Source organism: Orbicella faveolata, unplaced genomic scaffold, assembly GCF_042242905.1.
Source record: "Orbicella faveolata isolate gen_17 unplaced genomic scaffold, um_ofav_v1 contig_12, whole genome shotgun sequence".
Classification (NCBI taxonomy): domain Eukaryota; kingdom Metazoa; phylum Cnidaria; class Anthozoa; order Scleractinia; family Merulinidae; genus Orbicella; species Orbicella faveolata.
Window position 1 is genome coordinate 16,117,501 of NW_028301539.1, and position 19,697 is coordinate 16,137,197.

Genomic DNA, 19,697 nt, shown 5'->3' on the forward strand with positions numbered 1-19,697 from the left:
TAGAATTAAAGGAGCTACGTCACAGTTTATGCATCTTGAAAAGTTTAGCCTAAATTGTTCAATTCGTCGTTTGTAACCCGTGTTAATCTGCTCCATCCTTAACCATCCTTGTTCCTTTATGGTTTATTAATATCTCTTTGGTACTTTTCTTTCTTGGTGAACTATTATTTTTAGGTTTCCTTCCACTTAAATTTGATCTTTTACGTGGCTAAATTATCTCAGAATACTGTGACTGAGCTCCTTTTAAGTCTAGTACACTTTCGGGGAGAATTAATTACTTATCTTCTATTTAACTTTTGCAGTTTTACGAAAGAACTACGAGACATCGCAAATGGTGACGCTTTGCACGATTCGAATTGTAACGTTATCGAACAGCCTGCTTTGGAAGAGACAGCAAATCAGTCACCAGTCGATATCGGGCAGAATGAAAGCGAAGTTCACCAGAAAGACTCCAATTCTCCGGTGGAGTTGTACAAGAACAACGAAGTTTTAACAACAAACAACAGGAGTGAAGACTCGTCAGAACAAAGTCCTGTGAACTTCTCTTCACCTGTGAAACCCACATCGCTTGATGGCGTGCTCAAACTTCTTCAAGATCAGCAGTTAATTCAACATCTTGGACAACAGAAATTTCACAAAGTTAAAAAGGCTCAAAGAGCGTGGCAGAGGTCAGCGGCTGCGGCTTTGAAGGAGCATCGTTCTGGGTCTGTTACCCCGGATGTGGAGAAAAGCGAACCTGCTTATCAAGAGGAAGCAAGGCGCAGGACCTTGTCAACGTCATCGACGCAAGCAGCACGTAAAGAAATTGGTTCCTCTCCATCACTGCCTCGCCTAGGTGCTAATGAAATTATAGAACAGTTTGAAAAACTTGCTGAAGAAGAAAGATTAAGAACTTTGAAAAAGGAAACTTTGTTAAAGAAGCGTCGAAACTCACTCACGCTTGAGAAAGATGTACTGAAAAGAAAGATGACCAAGGGACAAGAAAAGAAAAACACCGTGAAGAAGCTTCTTAGTAAAGATGAAACAGCGAGCAACGAGGATAGGCAACGCGTCGAAGAAAGGCTTCAACAAGTCAATCAAGAACTGGCAACCATTGAAAGAAACTTGATGGATAACAAAATGAGCGAAGCGCAAGCTTTGGACAACATCAACGTCATGAAAACAAAGACGGTGCGAAAGCACTCTTTTGTCAAACCCACTGGGAACAAAATGTCGGCAGATGAGAGGCGCAGTGAATTTAAAACTTCTTCCGAATCCACTTCCTCTCAGGGGTCTACAGAGGAAAAGCTCGAGAAAGATTCAGCCAATGCTCCACAGACGCTCGAGGCTGCACGCAAACAGAGCACTGCTGTATCATTGGCTGTCCTTGAGAAAGAACTCAGAAAGATTTCGCCGGTCGGCGGCCGAAGAATACCCCTCGCGGGTGAACCGAGACACGGTAGAGTCTCATTGTCTTCTGAGGGATCTCAAGAGGACTCTACTGTAAGGGATTCACCAATCTTCAGCAAGAAAACAGCTGTGGAAAAGCGAGTTTCAGTTGGCTCGGAGGGCTTCGCTGGCGATCAGTCCTCTCTTTCAAGGCCTAAAGTATCGGACAGCGCCGAGTTAAGACGGAAGAAGTTTTCCGCTTCCGGTTCCAGTGTGGCATTTCACAACGTGTCCGTTGAAATTCCGACTGAAGACGAAAACAAGCACGATGACGAGAAACCAGGAGGTCACAGATTGTCTACCTCGTCGGAAAGGAGCTTTGCTGAAATGTCTCGCAAGTTGTCAGTTAACTCAGAAAGAGGTTTAGACGAGCACCGTGCCAGCTTGATGAATGCTTTATCACAGATTAAGGTATGTAATATTATTGTAAGGTATCACTCAGATTAGGCAATAAGGAACTTTGAATCATGAAAGCAGTTATGTACCCCGGGGGGGGGGGGGGGGGGGAGAGACTCCCATATGGAGTGGACGGGGATGCTCGTCGGAAATTTTGAATTTAACCCCTAAAAGAGACCAATCTGGGCGTGGCCGAAGCTTATGCAGACCCCTAAAAGAGACCAGTTTATAAAACAGACAAATAAAAAGTACAGTGACTTTTAATGATGGCGAATTTGTTTATATGAATTAAGTAAATATAAAGAATCAAAATTCTTTCTGTTTTGTTATTTCTTCACGTGCAACCCATAACGAGACCTTGACGGCTAAAAATAATGACATTTTGCCCAGAACACCCTAAGCGAGACCAAAATCCGAAATTTACACGCTTAAGCGAGACGACGAGCATCCCCGTCCATTCCATATGGGAGTCCCCCCCCCCCCCCCCCCCCGGGTTATGTACGCAACTTGAAAAGAGACGAAAATAAAGCCTGAAACAAGATCAGGCTTGAAAGGGATCAGTCTTAAAAGTATATTGCAGGCTCGCAAAGTGACTGCTTCTCTGTGCTAGAGGTTTAGAGTGCTACACCTTTTTCGCAGAGGTGAAGAATTTATTTCCCTTTCAAGCCGAATTTTTTCAGGCTATCTTTCGGAACTGCTTAGTTGTGCATAACTGCGATAGTTCCATGTATTTTAAAAGAACTTTCACCCGTAGTTCCAATGTACGACATTTCATTTATTCACTCCATCTTCAAGGCAGATGACATCCTTCACCCCCTCCCAAGTTGTTTGAGACAGTTGTTCAGTCTTTTCCTCCGAACCCGTGGTGATGAAATGTATTTCCTTGTAATGTTCTCTGTGGATATGTTATCGACTGGAGTGTTGAAAGAAACAGTTTTTTTTTCACATCTCCATTGCACCCCACCCTCCACCCTTAAGGAGGCCGTACCTGAAAGTGGTGATGTTTTGCAACTCTTTCAGTGACTCTTGTCTTTTTAACCGGCTATCTTGGATGTGATGGTATATTTAATTACAGCTCTTTCAGCAGCTCTTTTTCCAACCCAAGATAGTTACCTCTGTGGTTTTTCGCCGATGCCTCTTTGAGGTTAAATTGTGTTTTATCTCAATAAAGAGGTTTTCTCCCCTCCCTTCAAAGAGCCATTTGAGTTAGTTAGAGTACACGCACAATTGCCATACCTCCTGGGGCCCGTCTGTCGAAAGCCCCGGAAAGTTTTCGGGCCCGTAAAGCCATTTTTAGTTCATCTGTATCTAAAAACGGAGAACTGTATACACCTGAAACCTCTTGTATGAAGGGAACCTCTGTTCATATTAAGAATATGTGAATAAAGCAACTCTGTAATCATAAGTTTCGAGATTTTGCTATGGCTTTCCGGGTGCGAAAACTTTTCGGGACCTTCGAGAAACGGACCCCTGGTCTCCTTAATAAATACGGCGGATGCATTTCTTCATGTTAAAGCAATTCAATTTTTTTTTGTACTTTAGGACTTTGAAGACTTTGCTGCCATTTCCAGAAGTGAGAAGTGGAACAAATGACATGTTTTAGCTGGTACCTCACTCTTGAATATTAATATATTTTATATGCATACGGAAGTCTCCATGACTGCAAGAGATGACTTCGCCCTCACGCAGACTTACAATTAATTATACTTTTGCAAACGTATTCTGTTTCGGGTTACGGACGTAAGTTGTTAAGTGTATGACTGGTTTGTTTATTAATTAGTGGTTAAAGGGATATTATCTTGCAATGACATTTAGGATTAGAAACATAGTGATAACGAAGAAACATGATAATGATGTATGAAAATGTTTACAATTTTAAATATCTCCACGGTATGTAAATTTTCAGTTTGCTTTCACGCGCTGTTTTGCAGAAGATGATACCTTAATGATATGACCTCGATGTAATATAAAGGTAACGCTCGTAAGTAATTTGGCATAACTAAACTACCAAGCTTAAAAGTCTGCTCATTTCCGAGTAAAGACAGTAATAATACAAATGTGCTTCTTTTCCATGAAAATTCTTTCAAAGAAGTATCACCGCATACAATGTATTTATAGCACGATACGATATGACAAGACCTAGCATTTGATATGGCACGCTTCTCACAAATTTATTGCAGTAGTTAACTTGAAGGGCAGGACAAAAGCTCTAAGATGTGAGACTGAATTTCATAGAACAACAAGATTTTTATATCTCTCTAGTATTGTTTATAACCTACATTTACACTTGTGCACTGAAGTGTAGCCGCGATGATAACATTTGTAGGAGGCATCGTAATAAAGTCTGCCACCTACAAATAACTAGCGTGGTAATGAGCGGTCCTCAACGTTCCTCGTTAAACTAAGACACAGTAATCGTACGTAACTAAAGAATCACTCAGATAGGGCGGCGATGAACCAATCGGAGTAAAACCTTGGAAGCTCACGGTGGAAATTGTTTGGATCACTGTTGGTTTAATTTTCGGTAATTGATTAGTCCACATCTTTGTTGTTGTTGTTTACAACACGTTGGCGAGTATTTTCAACCCAGGGTATATCTCGACTACAGCAAAACCAGAGAAACACAAGATTTAAGGAACAGTTGAAAATCGCTCTACACCAAAACACTTTTTAATGTATCTGTTTATATGTATGGAACAACAATTAACAATGGGTCAGTAAGAAAAAAAACTTTTAGTCGAGGGTAGTTTAAGAGTTTAATTTTTTTTACGTTCTTTTTTATACTTTGTTTCAAAAGCGTTAAGTCACACAAGTATTCACGTATTCAAATTATTCATGAGTTCTTTTTTTACTATGTCTTTGTATCATGCTTTGGATTAGGTCAGGTTTTACAACTCGAACAAAAGTACAAGAATATTTGATTAAGGATGAAAACGATAAGCATTTATTTCATATTTATTGGAACCTTACGTGATCTCGTGAATTTACTCGCGCTGTAAAGAAGAGATTTGCTCGGCGCGCTAAAGTGGCGTGGTGCTGCTTTCGTGAAATAGTATTCTGTACGGTAATTACTGTGAAGAAATTTTGTAAAATGGCTGTTATTTGCTGAAGAATGAACTATTTGATAGAGATTTGAAATATGATGTATTGGATATGAGATTTATAAAATAAAGGAAAGATTATGGTACGCGTATGTTGTTTTGCAACCAATTATCACAACAAACAAGAAATGCTAACTGAATATTCTGTTCATGGCTGCCTCGTGATCAGTTGTTAGCAGCAAAAGTGCTAAATATCCAGAGAGGCTGGTTTTATGATCCAAGTTAACCTTTGAAGGTAAAAACAGTCAGCAGGCTGACTTTATGCTCTTGGGTTTCAGTTTAATGTGTATAGACCAACAAATTGCAAATGACTGGTCATTTGTGGCTTATAAGAGGTTGGGACGGGGGAAGTGGAGGGGAGGGGCTGTATTTGTAGCATATAACGGAGTCAAACAAAACCAAAACAAATTTGATTGCCCTTTTATTGACCTCTTAGAGGAATCTTCATCAGTATGGCTATCACTTTACATGGTGTTCACTTATTTCCACGCAAACCAACCTCTAGACTTAGTGTTTCCCAACCCTAGTTGCTAGTAATGATATATTATATCGCTAAGCTCATATCAGTTTTATCCGATCAAGAGATTTAGGAACTAAATAAAAAAAAAACCTGACAACAATGGCACCAAAATCTCCAAATTCCAATTCGACCAGCTAAGGTCAAATCAGTTGAGGTTAATGTGGCTTCCTCTCTACTTTAAAGGTGAGTAAATGTCTGATACTGCCTATTTACAATTTCAAACCGATTAAGACAGTCTTTCAAAAGTAAGTTCTACATTTATGAGAAACACTTCGCGTCAACCCTTCCTTGTTTTGTTTCCATTTCAAAGCCGACCACAAGCAGCGATTTTATGACAAAAACGATCCCGTATAACCTAATCCTGCAAAATAACATAATGATAGCCACAAAACACCTACAGCAAGGTTCTTCAACATCGATTGGTGGTCCTTAGGAATCAGAAAGGAGCTGATGTCAACTGTGAGATGAAACAAGTGATAAGACAAGAAAAGATAAACAATGGTGGCAAAAGCGAAATTAAGCAAAGGGTATCCTGGTATGAAAGCAATCAGAAACTTAGCATTGCCTTGGAGATAAACATGCAACTGGGAGATGTACGTTTCTAGTGTGATTTTTCCCAGCCACGTGAACATGTAAAAGTAGTGCCGCCGAAACAACGGGAACATATTGCGTAGAAATATGAAGGATAACAAAGGAATGAAAGAAAAATAAGGGTGGAGTTTGTTATACTGGTATTTGTCCAATACAAAGATGTGTCGAACCCAAAAAGAGAGGGAGGTGAGGCACACTAAAGCGATTCCAAACCGTATTGCTGTTCGTTTTGCCGACGACTTCTCATCTAGATATCCCATGAGCCTCTCAAAATTAGGATGGTGGTAAGCACAGAGCATGCCCAGAAGAGTCGCATAATGATCAAGTCCTGCTCTAAACATCCACTCGTGGAGAGAATTCTCATAGTTCAAGATGAAGCCCAAGGGTTTAAAAACGATTTCTCCAACACCTGGCACGTCAAACAATAGAAAGACGATAAGAAAATATATCGTAAACTTTACAGCCATCTTTTGTGGGTCCTCGTTCCAACTGTTCAGCAGTCTCATGAAGCAGTAGGCTGATAAGAACCAGAAGGTGTGCATAGGACAGATGTAGTATAACATGTACTCATTGCGCACCACCAAGCACGTGATCACCACAAGGAAATTGAGGCGAAAAAGCATTTTAAGGACTCGGTAGAGACTGAAGTCTTTTTTAACCCAGAAAAAGGAGAAATTACCTGAAAAGATAAAGGAGCACAATACTTTTTACCGCCAGCAAAATATAGTAAAAAAATATAACTTGATTTAAGCTTAAAACAGTTTAGTTCGTGTTAAACATATAAGAAAACACAGTGAAAACTGACATATATACTCCAGACTAAGTAAAGCAATATCAGTACTGCGAACCCTAGAGGGTTATCCTTTCTTTCAGCCTCGAAAATTGCAATTCTTGAACGCTAATTTTTATCGCGATTATTTTTAAACTGATTTCACTTTCCTTTCAACAAAATATTAAGGTCCCTTGAACACATTGGATGTTGACAATTCTGGGGCAAGCTTCCTTGTGTCACCTTCAGCCCGTCCTGACTAATTTAATAACAAGAATCTAGTGTTCGCATCGGGTCTTGTAATCGCCGCACACACGCGCAAAGTTCTTCGACACGTTGCGTACCGTGCAATGTCAGTGGAACTGTAGATGTAGACAATCGAATGAATTGATCACAAAAAGGACTTCGTTTCAAGAGACTACAAACGTTCAGCTGTTTTGTACGAGTGGACAAATTAAAACAATACTGACGTGCCAACCGTAATGGTTATCACCGATTAACAATGTTCCTCTCCCTACCCAGCAGTCAAAATTAAAATAAAGGGAGTTACTTACCGAAGCCAGTCATCCAAACGTAAGCTGCAATGAACACCCTTACAGCGTTGTAAGTCTCCGCAGCTTTGAAATAGTGATACCAAACGAACATGACTTGCATCCAGCCTTTCCACTCCTCTGTCTGCTCTCGGTTTAATATCTTGTCTGGAGTCTCCTTCCTAGTCAATCCAGCGGCTACAGCCACAAGAAGCAGGACCAGAAACCAAAACAGATCACGTGAATAAGTGCGCTCAGTGGCGAGAAAATAGTGATTGTCATCGCAAAGATAGTACACGAACATAATGACTCCAAATATAGCCACACTTTGCAGGAAATGATCGAGAGATGGTTTGACGGCAGTGAATGTTTGAGATGTCGGCTTGCCTGGTACACTGTTATCTTGACCAATGTTACGTTCTTTTTCACGCTCGTTGACGAGTACAACCTTTTGATGTGGTATCTCACCGTTTTCTACTATTCCAAGGCGAGCTTCTTCATTATCTTTGGAAGAAAGTAGAACGGAAACCCTAATTAAATTTGTTTAGTACTAGAAAAGGGAGCAACCAAGACGGCATTTGTCGCGAGGTTTCAACTCCCATAGGAACGACAATCAGTTAGGAAACCTTTTAAATCTTTCCTCTCCCCCTCGCTGTCCCGTCCCCAATCAGCACTTGTACGAATTCAAATGCTAAACAATCGAACAAACTAACTAACTAACATTTAAAGAACGAAAAGCTAAGAAAACGAACATACCTTGATTACCTGACGCGCTATGCCGAAATGCGCTCCGCAAAGATGGAACTTTCAGTAACAACAGAAGTTTTCTAAAAGCCATCAGCGACACTACCGATACCCAAAACACAAAGAGCGCTTTCTGGTGAATCGATAGTGGGCCTTTGGATGGGAGCCATTTTTGCCCTTCCATAGGAGCTCCCTCGCTGTTCATTGTTGATCTGAGAGAACAGGAAGCATCAAAAACTGAACATGGATAATAAGCAAGTAGTAGTAATATGTTAATCAATCAATCAATCAATCAATCAATCAATCAATCAATCAATCAATCAATCAATCAATCAATCAATCAGTCGCTTTATTAACGTAGTCAGTACGCTTAGCTGCAATCTACAATCGGCGACATAATTAGTTGACACGTTGTCTTTCAATAGTACTTTTAGTGCAGCAAATAACACGACTCTTTTTACCGCACAGTAAACTGTGGAAAAGACCCCGCTCCCCCATTCAATGTTGCTTGTTTAATTTGTAGCTCAAGTTCACAGCAGTTGCTACACAACATTGTTTGGGGGTCAGGGGGGCTGAAAGGATAAGCTAGGAGGGCAAAAAGGGATCACAGTGACGAAATAGGGGGTTAATAGTGTGAACGTGTCAACAATTTTGTCGCCGATTGTAGTTTCCAGGAACGCCACGGAATAATAAAGTTAAAAATACAAAATAAAAAACTGCCTTGGAAGTGTATAAAGTTAAGATAAACTACAATTAAAAATGAATTACAAATTAAGATAGTTTAGTTACAATACATGTCTAACTAAGTGTAAAATATAAAATTGTCATAAAAATTGTCACACACCTCACTCACTCATAGTCCCGTGAGATTTATTGACGTGATGTGTTTTTGGTCGAGAATAAGCTCGTATAACAATATGTAATTATGATCTTCTTAAGTGTACGGTTAAATGTCCACAGGAAAGGCCCACAAAATTAACAGGGTTGTCATTAATTTTTCAGTCACCCGTAGCCTTATTCTCCACACCCATGGCAAATTTGTTACTTTGTGGGTGAGTTCTCTAAACAACAGGGAATTTCACCCGTAGCATCAAGGGAAAATCAAGCATACTCAGCCGTAACAGATGTTACGGCTTACGGCCCTTAATGACAACCTTGAAATATACTTAAGGAATAACAGGAAAGTAGAGAAACCAAACATTTACCTAAACTATAAACTAAGGTCGAATTCTAGAGAAGTTTTGAGCAGTTCATAGACGCACCTCCAACAATAAGCGACAAAAGTGCTGAGACACTTCGCAGTAAAATTGTATTTTCGAGCGTCTTGGAAACATTTATTCCAACCTCCTCCCCTCCAAATAACGTTGATTTTTCTATTTCTAAGACTGCGTAGACCACAGCTCCTACACAACATTGAATTGGGGGGCCGGGGGAGGGGGGGGGGGGGGGCCCGGGGTATCAGAGAATTAACGCTAGATACATATAAAGTAGAATGAGGTTAATTATCGAAAGTCGAAATTTTCTAGATTGCAGTTTGGTTAGTTTCGAATGCGAGAAATTTACTTGCTCTTCTTCCCATACTCACCGTTGAGGCAATTTTATTGGATAACTAGCTAGAGTGTGAAATTAAGAATACACGAAAAAAACCGTTCATATAAACAGGCCAGGTTATACTGATATTCTTTCAAACTTTGTTTATTCCGTTGAGAATTCGAAGCTCCAAATTCTAAACTCGGCAGATCTTTATTATTGATGTGGTCATGCGTTGATTGCTTAAGACACAGTGCGAATACTACTGAAACAAAGAGTTATCACTTCAATTAGTTTGGCAAATTTGCATATGCACCGCTTCATAATAAATGACGCGGCAAAAATTTATTTTGCAGTTTTCCTGACTGTCACTGTTGCCTAAATTTCAGTACAACCTGCGCATTCATCCAGTACTTGTATCAGTTATATGCCGAGACTACTCGAAGTTTGCTGGTTTTTACGACAGCACTGGGCAAACAAGATTTAAGACAATCAGGCCAAGTTCGTGACATGTAAATTAATCTCCAATTTTACAACCTTTCGCCGGTTGAGAAACTTAATTTACCGTCTGCAAGATTTGAAACTCTACCATAATTTAAATCAGTTTTCGCTTGTGAAACATTAAAATTGCGAACACTGAAAACTAAGCAGTGTCTACATTTTTTGGTTTGTGAAGGCTGAAGATTGAAGAGTTGAAAACGTCCGGGCCGATATCCGCAATAATTTTCTAGCGACTTTGTGAGTACTTCTTGTTTACTTCATAGTATATGGCTTGAAAATATAGGTCTTCTGCAGCACAATATTATCAGAGTTGTAAACACTAACCTGAACAGCCCTAAAATTCTCACCGAGCAGATTCACAGTGGATATCTATAGATAAACTCACGACCCTCCAATACAGACCTCCTGCTCCTGCTCAGAGAGATGAATGCGACTGTTGCTGCTGACCATAAGAAATTGAAGACTTAGAGTCTGGGATGAGGCTATCAAGGAGCTAGGGTGAGGAGACTGGTGCATCTTGTGTTCGCGTTCTAAACGGTCGCCGGTAGACTGGTGTCAAAAAGCCAAAATTTTTTTTTCTTCCGTACCGTTCTGATCAATCAACTGATACCTAGGTGGTATGTATCACGTAACGTAAACGTAAACCGGGATAGTATTGCAAGACGCTTTTTCCACCAGCAATGTTCAGAGTTTATTTTGATTTTCTTTTTAAGTCTCCCAATTTAGCGACACTGAATAAACACTGACGAAAATTTCGTTAGACATGAAAGCGTGTTGTTCGCTCCTCATTTGTAAATTTGATAAAGACGATCAGGAATCACATCTTCAACAATACCAAACTGGACTCAGTCGAAAATTTAAATTTCCGATTAACACTTACACCGTGGCGTCCGACATAAAAATCTCTTTAGGGCACTCTTTGATCAATTTCAGCACTTGTACACATAACGAGTACAAACAAGCTTTAACATCTTACCTTTAATTCACTGAAGTCCGTCTGCTGTAAGTTGCGCTTACACCGGATCAGATGAATAAGGTAGCTTAATCAAATGTCTTGCTACGTAAACTTGTATTATCTTACTGGTACCCGCCAGGTTGCTACCATGGTGATAACAACTGCCCGAGGAAAATGTTGCATTAACTCAGTCGCAGATATGTTTTCGTTCACCAAATATAAATTTAAACCATGGATAACACGCCAGTCCTCTTTTGCAGTTCATTGTTATGGCGAGGGCCATTTGTTTTGGCTAGCTTATTTTCAAGTCTACTGAATTTCGCCATTTTTTTTTTTTTAAGTAGATGGGGATCGTGAAAAAAAAAAGAAAAGAAAAGAAAAGAAAATCGCGAGAAAAAGGAGCGCGAAAATTAAACACGTGAAATTTTTAATACCAGATTATGCAAGAAAACAAAACATGGATTTTTAATGTTGAGTCACGGACTCGTTGGTAGTTGTTCAATTTCTGTCCATGAAAATATACAGGTTTGGTCTTGTTTTCAACTAGTTAGTGGTCTTCCTCCGATGCACTGTTATCTTCAGCTTCTACATCCACCTCTTCAGTACAGTTATCACATTTCCATTCAGTTGTAAGCCACTTGTGGGTCCTCGAATCAGGATTTGCAAGATTAAAGCAATGGATGACAAAGTTACATCTACTTGTGAACAGTTTTTTCCTGGAATCGCGAAAATTAGCACTCGTGAAATACAGCTCCCGAATTTTTGCAAAATCGTGTACGCGTGAAAATTATACGAATAATAGGGTAGGTTCCACATCGAGCGTGAATTCTTCCTTACCTGTTTACCGATTTTCTATCTCCAAGTAACGAAAGAAATTTAAGTGGAAACACGTGACAAGTTTCGCGTTATCACGTGGACTCAAATAACGATCAACTCGAAGCCCGCGATGTGATTTTACGCGGTTATGATGATTCATTTTATGTTCAAGGTCATATGCAAAGGTGTACGGGCCGGGGGAGGGGGCGGGGGGCTGCAGCCCTCCCCCCCCCAAAAAAATTTTGGGCAACTCAGAATTTTTTGGGCAACAAGAGCAATTTGAACAAAGCCAGTTTTTACAGAAGTTTCCATGTTCTTTTTTTCAAAGAGATAGATATTTTCTATTTGTATATGTAATAGGACTACATGCTGTCCAATTTGGAAATAACTGGATGAAAAAAATTCCGAGGACAGCCAAAATTGGACGAGGCCGCAGGCCAAGTCCAATTTGGCTGTCAGAGAAATTGTTTGAATCCAATTATTTCCAAATTGGACAAGCATGTAGTCCTGTTACTTATTAATTATATAGCTCACGAGGTAATACAGCTTTGCAAGGAAAACTACAGTAACTGTCTCTGAAGAAAAACAGACTGGGCCCTCGATCTTCCGAAACTTGGGAAAGCTTCGAAAATATCCGGTGACCTTCGGAGATCGCTGGAGATTGTCACAAGTCTTCGGAAATCCCGGGAAGTGTTCGGGTGATCTTCGGAAATCTTCGAAAGTGTTCGGGCGATCTTTGGAAGTACTCAAGTGATCTTTGGAAATCTTCGGAGTTGTTCGGGTGATATTCGGAAATCTTCGGGGATGTTCGAATGTTTTTTCGGGAGTCTTTGGAATTGTTTGGGTGATCTTCGGAAATCTTAGGAAGTTTCGGGGGATCTTTAGAAATCTTCGCGAGTGTTCGGATGATCTTCGGAAATCTTTGGAAGGTTTCGTGTGGCCTTCGATAATCTTCGGAAGGTTAATAGCTTAATTTCATAAGCTGAGACAAACTGTCCTATTTTTTCCCAAATTGGACAGTTTCTGCGTTTTTACTCAAAGTCCTTATTGAAAACTGTCCAAATTAAATCCTAAATTGGATAGTTTTCAGAAATTAAAGGAAAATAGCTGTGCTGACAATACTGGATTAACTGACTGCTATATAATTAATTATATAAACATCAGTGAAATACCAAGAGTTTTCCTTTTACTAAAAAATGATATCTTAATCGCGCGCAGTGAAGATACTATTTTTATCTTTCGCACTGTGAAGATATCATTCCTTTTGATAATATTTTTCTTTTGTCCCTTTAACTATACTTAAATTTGTTGATGTATGATCGAAACATCTTCGGATCTTCTTCGGTCGTCTTCGGCAATCTTCGGGAAATGTTCGGAAATGTTCGGAAAATGTTCGGAAGCGTTCGTCTGGCCCTCGGAACAATTTTGGAAAATCTTCGGAAAGTGGTCGGAAATCTACGGAAATATTTAAAAATATTCATTATATAAACACCAGTGAAATACCAGGATTTTTCCTTTTACTAAAATATCATGCCCGCTTGGTATTCTTTCAGTGTGAAAGATAAAAATAGTATCTTAATAATACTAGTATCTACAATCTTGGACAAAATAAATGGAACATCTGGACCACCCCTCCCCCCATTTCAATGATGCCAAAATGGCGCGCTTTTGCTCCTTCGCGCCTTCATCATTGCTTTGGGGGGGGGGGGGTTGGGGGATAATTGTTCCATTTTATTCTGTCCAAGATTGTCTGAGGACCACACTGGCGTTACAAGAAGCTATCTTTGCTATGCAGATCACATCTGATCGGTTGTCGCACGTTCGATAACCAAGGGAAAAGAACGTTAGCCGAAATAAAATCTGATGATCTCTGTGAGCGATTGAAGCAGAATTGAAATAAAATCACGACATGGTTTATTTTTAGCGTGTCATGTACTTTATTAATATGAAAATTGAATATGCATAAGTGCGTGTTGAAGCGTTGGCCAAAAGCAAAGTTATTTCTTTAGCCAAGCCGAATATATTTTTATTGTTGGTACTGCGCGCGCGGGAAATAAAAATATTAAACGTTGCACATCTCTGATTAAGCTCGCTTTCTTAGTTTTTCAGAATTTAATTTTGAATTGCGATCCTTTTAAAAGTACCTTATCGATACCTTCACAAGTTGATTTTTTTTTGGCACCTCTGACGTGGTGGCAATATGTGGATGGCAATGGTGCACGTGGAGGGAGGGTTCATTGATGTGAGGGAGACAGAGTGAACTGATAGCAGTGCATTGGCACTGTTTGCCAGCAGATTTTACGACAAAAAAAAATAGATTTCAACTTACCCGCAGAAAGAAAAAAAAAAAGAAAGAAAGAAAGAAAAACAGCAGACGAGGAGAACGGTCTCGAACCCTGGAGAGTTATCACACTCCACCTTGACCCGCGATTTACGCGCTACTCCAGTGCGCCACTTAAGCCCTCACGCTTTCGTTCCATTAGTTTTTAAAGCCTTAACTTTTCAGGCAGTTATTGGATATTTTCCTATTGAAGTATTTTCTTTCTGTAGAATAGATTTCTTTGTAAAAAAGAGTCTTGCACGATTTTTATCTACGTTGAAATCAAATTCAACGATTTACAAGTTTTTATTGAAGATTTTTTACGGTTTAGCACGGTTTTGTAGCAGGGCAGTAAAATAATATTCTTAGCTTAGTTTTTATGTTATTGATCGCTTAAATCGTCAAAAACCGTTTTAAACCGTCCAAAAACCAACCTAAATCGTAGGAAATATGTCGTAAACCGTCACTTAGACGTGTAAGCATCGTTTTAACATGGTGCAAGTACCTATAGAGAACGGTAGTTTTAATGACTTCAGTCTTCCGTCATTACTTCGTATTATGGCAGTGATACGACTATTCACAGACTCGATAGTTTTATTGATCAACTTCTGTGAAATACGATAGATTGTTCTGTATTAAACATCTCGCTTAATGTGAAATTCGAAGTTGTCTTCAGGAATTTGTACTGAAACTCAGTGTTTCGTTCGGTATTCTTTTTTTTTTCAATGGCATGTTTGTAGTGAGCTTTTCGAGCACTAATATGATTCGTTATTAATCGCAGTACTACTCTGGAAAGTTGGGGTTAGAATGATACTTTTATTTATTCATTGTTATCAAAATACACTCTACTTGTAGTGCCTAAACTTAGGCTATCAGCGTTACCATTGAGCTCTGACGCGCGTGACTGCGACAGACACCACTTCCTTGTACTGCCGATAAATGTGTTGACATATTAGTTCCTAATTACTGGCTCCCTTTGTCTTGTCACGTTAAAACCTTCAATACAATCTTGGACAAAATAAATGGAACATCTGGACTATGGAGTTCCATTCCCGCCAAAAATCAAAGTTGATCACAACATTCAACTTGACAATCTAACAATTAACTTGGCAAACATCAACATCATATTTCACTCTTCAACTTTGTACTTTGTATCACAATCATAGAAACTTTAAAAATCAACTTTCAAAGTGACAGTTCAACGTTCAACTTTATCCATCAACATTCATGTTAACATGTCAACAATGATCTTGACACATGGGCTGTCAGCGAAAGATGAAGTTTGAATCTCCAAGTCGAATGTCGAGTCACCAAAGGCGCACCAATCCCGCCAAAATTCAACTTGAGAATTCGACTTTCAAGTTGATAATTCAGCATGAAATGTACGTAATGTTCAATTTCTCAAAGTTGGTTTCAACCTCGTTCCCAGGGTCCTCTCTCTTCCTCCCTCGAGAGAGTACCCTGGTTGCAGCTGGTCACGTGTCTACGTATGCAAATCAAAGCCACACAGAGGGTGGGTCCTCAACTTAAATTTAGTCAACACTGTCTAGGGAGGTGAATGTTGCGCTGCTATACAGACGTTATTTATTTAAAAGTGAAGCAAGTTGTTTGTCAGAGATCCTGCCTGACCAATGCTTCGTCGCTATGATCTGAACTTCTATGAGTATGATATGCTAATTGAGAGGGAACTTTGCTTATTTTTCTGTGCTTTTTTAAAAACCGTCAACAACCTGCTTCGGATTAGTTTAATCAGTTTTTCACAGCAAAAGAATTAAGTAACCGTCAAATTATCGACGAGATGCATTCAGCTAAATGAGAAGCTAGTTTCTTGGCCGAAAATTGGACTTACCGCTAAAACAGTTTTAAAACGAAAGCCGTTGGATTTTGCAAACGCGCGACCGATGTCGCTGTTGTCAAGTTCTTCATAGAATTTCTCACAGCAAGAGAACCGAATGACCGTCAAACTGTCGATTGGATGAATTCAATCAAATTCAAAGCTAGTCTCTTGGCCCAACACTGGACGTATCAAACTCTACACGAAGGCATCAATGTCTCCGTTGTGATTTTGCCGATCGAAAAATATAAGCTGCTTAATCAAGTTATTAGTATTCAGCACTCAGTCGTTGTTGATGTCAAGTTCTTCGTAATTTGTTTTCGCCGCAAGAGAATGGAATGACCGTCAAACTGTCGATGGGAGTAATTCAATGACATTCAAAACTACCTTTGTAAGCGAGCAAACGACGTATTTAATTCTAAACGAGTGAGTAAATACCTACGTTGTGATTTTGCCGAATGAAAAATGAAATTAAATTCACCGCGCGGTTCATTTATTCTTGTGGTCGTCATTTCCAAGTTCTTTGTCAATTATTTTCACCACCACAAATTCCAAAGACCGTCCAACTATCGATGGGAAAATTCAGCCAAATGCAGCGCTAACCTTTAAGCCGAACTTTGATGCATTGAACTCCAATATCGAATGTGTCAATGCCTTCGCTGTGAGTTCGGCCGAGGTTACAAATTCCACTCCCTACTGGGCTCAGTAGGTGAGCTCAGTGGAGACAAACTTTTTAAAACTGTCCTGCCCCTCCCTCCAATCATTTTTCTGGAATCTGCAAAAAAATCTAGCAGACACGTGACCAGCCGCAACCAGGGTACTCTCTCAAGGGAGGAAGAGAGAGGACCCTGGGAACGAGGTTGAAACCAACTTTGAGAAATTGAACATTACGTCATGGTGAACATACGTCATCAGCAATAGCAATATGTTCATTGCTAAACACTGATATTGACACGTAACAATTCATGCTGAATTATCAACTTGAAAGTCGAATTCTCAAGTTGAATTTTGGCGGGATTGGTGCGCCTTTGGTGACTCGACATTCGACTTGGAGATTCAAACTTCATCTTTCGCTGACAGCCCATGTGTCAAGATCATTGTTGACATGTTAACATGAATGTTGATGGATAAAGTTGAACGTTGAACTGTCACCTTGAAAGTTGGTGTTTAAAGTTTCAATGATTGTGATGCAAAGTACAAAGTTGAAGAGTGAAATATGATGTTGATGTTTGCCAAGTTAATTGTTAGACTCTCAAGTTGAATGTTGTGATCAACTTTGATTTTTGGCGGGGGTTGGGGGATAATTGTTCCATTTTATTCTGTCCAAGATTGTAGATATGATCTTTTAGTAAAAGGAAAAATCTTGGTATTTCACTGGTGTTTATATAATTAATATTTTTAAATATTTCCGAAGATTTTAAATATTTTAAAATATTTCATACGGGCATGATTACATGCCCGCTTGTGGACACGAATTTTATCCTCTCGTGTTCAACTCAATGTCTCACTTGTTCGCTGCGCTCACTCGTGAGATATCGAGTTCTTGAACACTTTAAGATAAAATTCGTATCCACGCGCGGGCATGTAATATCCTCTATTTAACCTGAGGTCGGCGTGGTAAAACCATTTAAATTCAGACGAAACAGAGGTTGCCTAGCACGTGATGAGTTTCTGGTTGAATCGTTGAAGGGGATCATATGTTGATATACATATTTGGATTTTTATTTATATTTTTGGGCACTGTACTGCACTGCATTAGCTGGTGTGAGGTATTTGCAGTCGTGAATTAATCAATTTCGGCATAACTTTCAAGAACCATATCGTAGATTATTGACTGGAGACTCTCAGAAGATCTGAATCTGTATAACAGAAACACCTGATAAAGAAAGCAGTCTCCCGCGTTGCAAAATTTTACAAAATCGACGGCGAGATTCTGGAAGCCGAGCAGAAAATGTACGCGAGTTTTCGTCGTGCGCGCGGATTAACCAGGCTGCATGACTGTTTCAGAAATGCTGGAGAAAATGTATGAGAATGATCTATTTGATATGTTTCCAGAATTTTCTAATGTGGTACATATCCTTGCAGTGATACCTGCTACATCGTGTTCTGCAGAACGATCATTCAGTGCGTTGCGTAGATTCAAAACTTACCTCCGCAGCACCATGGGGCAAAAACGTGTCAGTAACATGGCACTTATTAACATTGAAAAGGCATATGCCAACCCTGTAGTCTAAAATGACATGGATCGTATCATTGATATCTTTGGCCGTCGAAATGGCAGAGACAGCTATATTTTTTAACGTGTTTTATGGGCTCATATGATGGCATCATATGTAAGAATATTTTCATCTCATATGCAGGTTTATGTTTCTTTTCGACTCAGTCTCGTAAATATTTGGACAACTTGAACGAATTTTTTTGGGCAAATGCTCACCGCCCCCCCCCCCCCCCCCCCCCTGGCAAAAAGTTGCCCGTACGCCTATGGTCATATGGTTCCTCTGCGGACGAGGAAAGGGTAGTGTTATCTGTATACATTTTGTATGGGTTTTGAAAACAAAGTACATGAAGGGAGATCGGAAATGAGAGAGAGCCCAGGATAGAGCCCCGTGGGAATCCACCTCACACTACAGAGATCAGATTGAACTCCACCAATTAAAGCTTTCTGCCTTTGGCCAAGGGGGTAGGAGCGAAACCAGTTAATAGGTTGAGACCCGACCGCATACACTGGAAGCATTCCTAATAGGACAGCATGGTCCATGGTGTCAAAGGTTTTTTTAAACCTGGGGTTGACTTGACTTAGCTGACCCGCAACTGCGAGCCGAATACCGAATTACACATGCTTGATTCGACACCTTCATCACTGTGACTGAACCAATTGAGCTTGATTCGTTAAGTTTCCACAATTTAATGGAGTCGACATTTTGCTTCACCCCATCACAGGAAGAAAAAAGAAAACTGATGTCTGGACAAGTGCGGTGAATGTTCCCACTGACTATTTCATTACAACGTGATCAATATTTGCCATTGTACCACACTGGCATTAATATATAGATTTAGGCCAGCCTAAAAGCATAGCTCCTGGGCCGGGTTGTTCAAAGCCCGACTAAGCTAACCCAGGAAAAGGTAGAATTAATTTTGATTTGAGTTTTGTAACTTTGCAGTGAGGTTTTCTGTATATTGTTTGGCCCTCTGTTTTGAATTTTAATAATCCCCATATACACGAAACAAAGCAGCAAAAAATATTTGTACAAAAAAAAAGTTATAATTTGGTTAACTTTTAATCCTGGGTTAGCGTTAATTGGCTTCCAAACAATCCTGCCCTGTTTTCAGCAAGTTAAACTGACACGAGCCCGCGATCCAACCGAAAACCAGCACTTGGTCAGCGGTCAACTTCAAAAAAACACATGACCTCGATGAACTGTAAACTTGAGCCCGCGATATGGTCACGTGATACAGGTCGGCGGATACCTTGTTTTGACAGGTGTCAATTGATCATAGCATAGATGTCCAATATCAAAGAAGTACACAGTAAACCAAGGCTGCATGTCTCTGTCAACCTATTATTTGGAGTATGGCCGCCATGTTGCGCGACTCCGTCGTCGTATTCGTCGTCGTCGTCGTCGTGCGTACGCGCCCACGAGCAATACCGCTAGTCATGATAA

At 39.9% G+C, this 19,697-nt stretch overlaps 2 protein-coding genes across 5 annotated transcripts in view; one reads left to right on the forward strand and one right to left on the reverse strand.

Annotated features, from left to right (window-relative positions):
• Positions 1-5,011, forward strand: part of LOC110045291 (uncharacterized) — a 22,479-nt gene extending 17,468 nt beyond the window's left edge. For both annotated transcript variants that reach the window (XM_089282541.1, XM_089282540.1), the window contains exons 13-14: positions 303-1,839; positions 3,367-5,011. In XM_089282541.1, coding sequence (XP_089138667.1) covers positions 303-1,839; positions 3,367-3,417 — 1,588 coding nt within the window. In that variant the 3' untranslated portion in view covers positions 3,418-5,011. The remainder of the gene's footprint in view (positions 1-302; positions 1,840-3,366) is intronic.
• Positions 5,012-5,333: 322 nt separating this feature from the next.
• LOC110045302 (uncharacterized) lies at positions 5,334-15,588 on the reverse strand. 3 transcript variants are annotated; one of them, XM_089282543.1, is made up of 5 exons: positions 11,903-15,587; positions 10,435-11,781; positions 8,092-8,291; positions 7,360-7,839; positions 5,334-6,715 (listed from the first exon to the last, which is right to left on the reverse strand). In XM_089282543.1, exons 3-5 carry the CDS (start codon positions 8,282-8,284, stop codon positions 5,775-5,777), a joined length of 1,614 nt encoding a protein of 537 aa, XP_089138669.1. In that variant the 5' UTR covers positions 8,285-8,291; positions 10,435-11,781; positions 11,903-15,587; the 3' UTR covers positions 5,334-5,774. The 3 variants fall into 3 exon arrangements, with proteins under 3 accessions (XP_089138669.1, XP_089138668.1, XP_089138670.1); XM_089282542.1 differs by having other exon boundaries at positions 10,435-15,588; XM_089282544.1 differs by having other exon boundaries at positions 11,087-15,354.
• Positions 15,589-19,697: the final 4,109 nt, after the last annotated feature.

Excerpts from the sequence above, each read along its gene's own strand:
- LOC110045302 (XM_089282542.1), bottom strand. The coding sequence starts at position 8,284 with ATGAACAGCGAGGGAGCTCCTATGGAAGGGCAAAAATGGCTCCCATCC. Across the intron at positions 7,840-8,091 it reads TAGCGCGTCAGGTAATCAAG|ATAATGAAGAAGCTCGCCTT; the intron begins GTATGTTCGTTT and ends TTTCTTCCAAAG. Across the intron at positions 6,716-7,359 it reads CGTTTGGATGACTGGCTTCG|GTAATTTCTCCTTTTTCTGG; the intron begins GTAAGTAACTCC and ends TTATCTTTTCAG.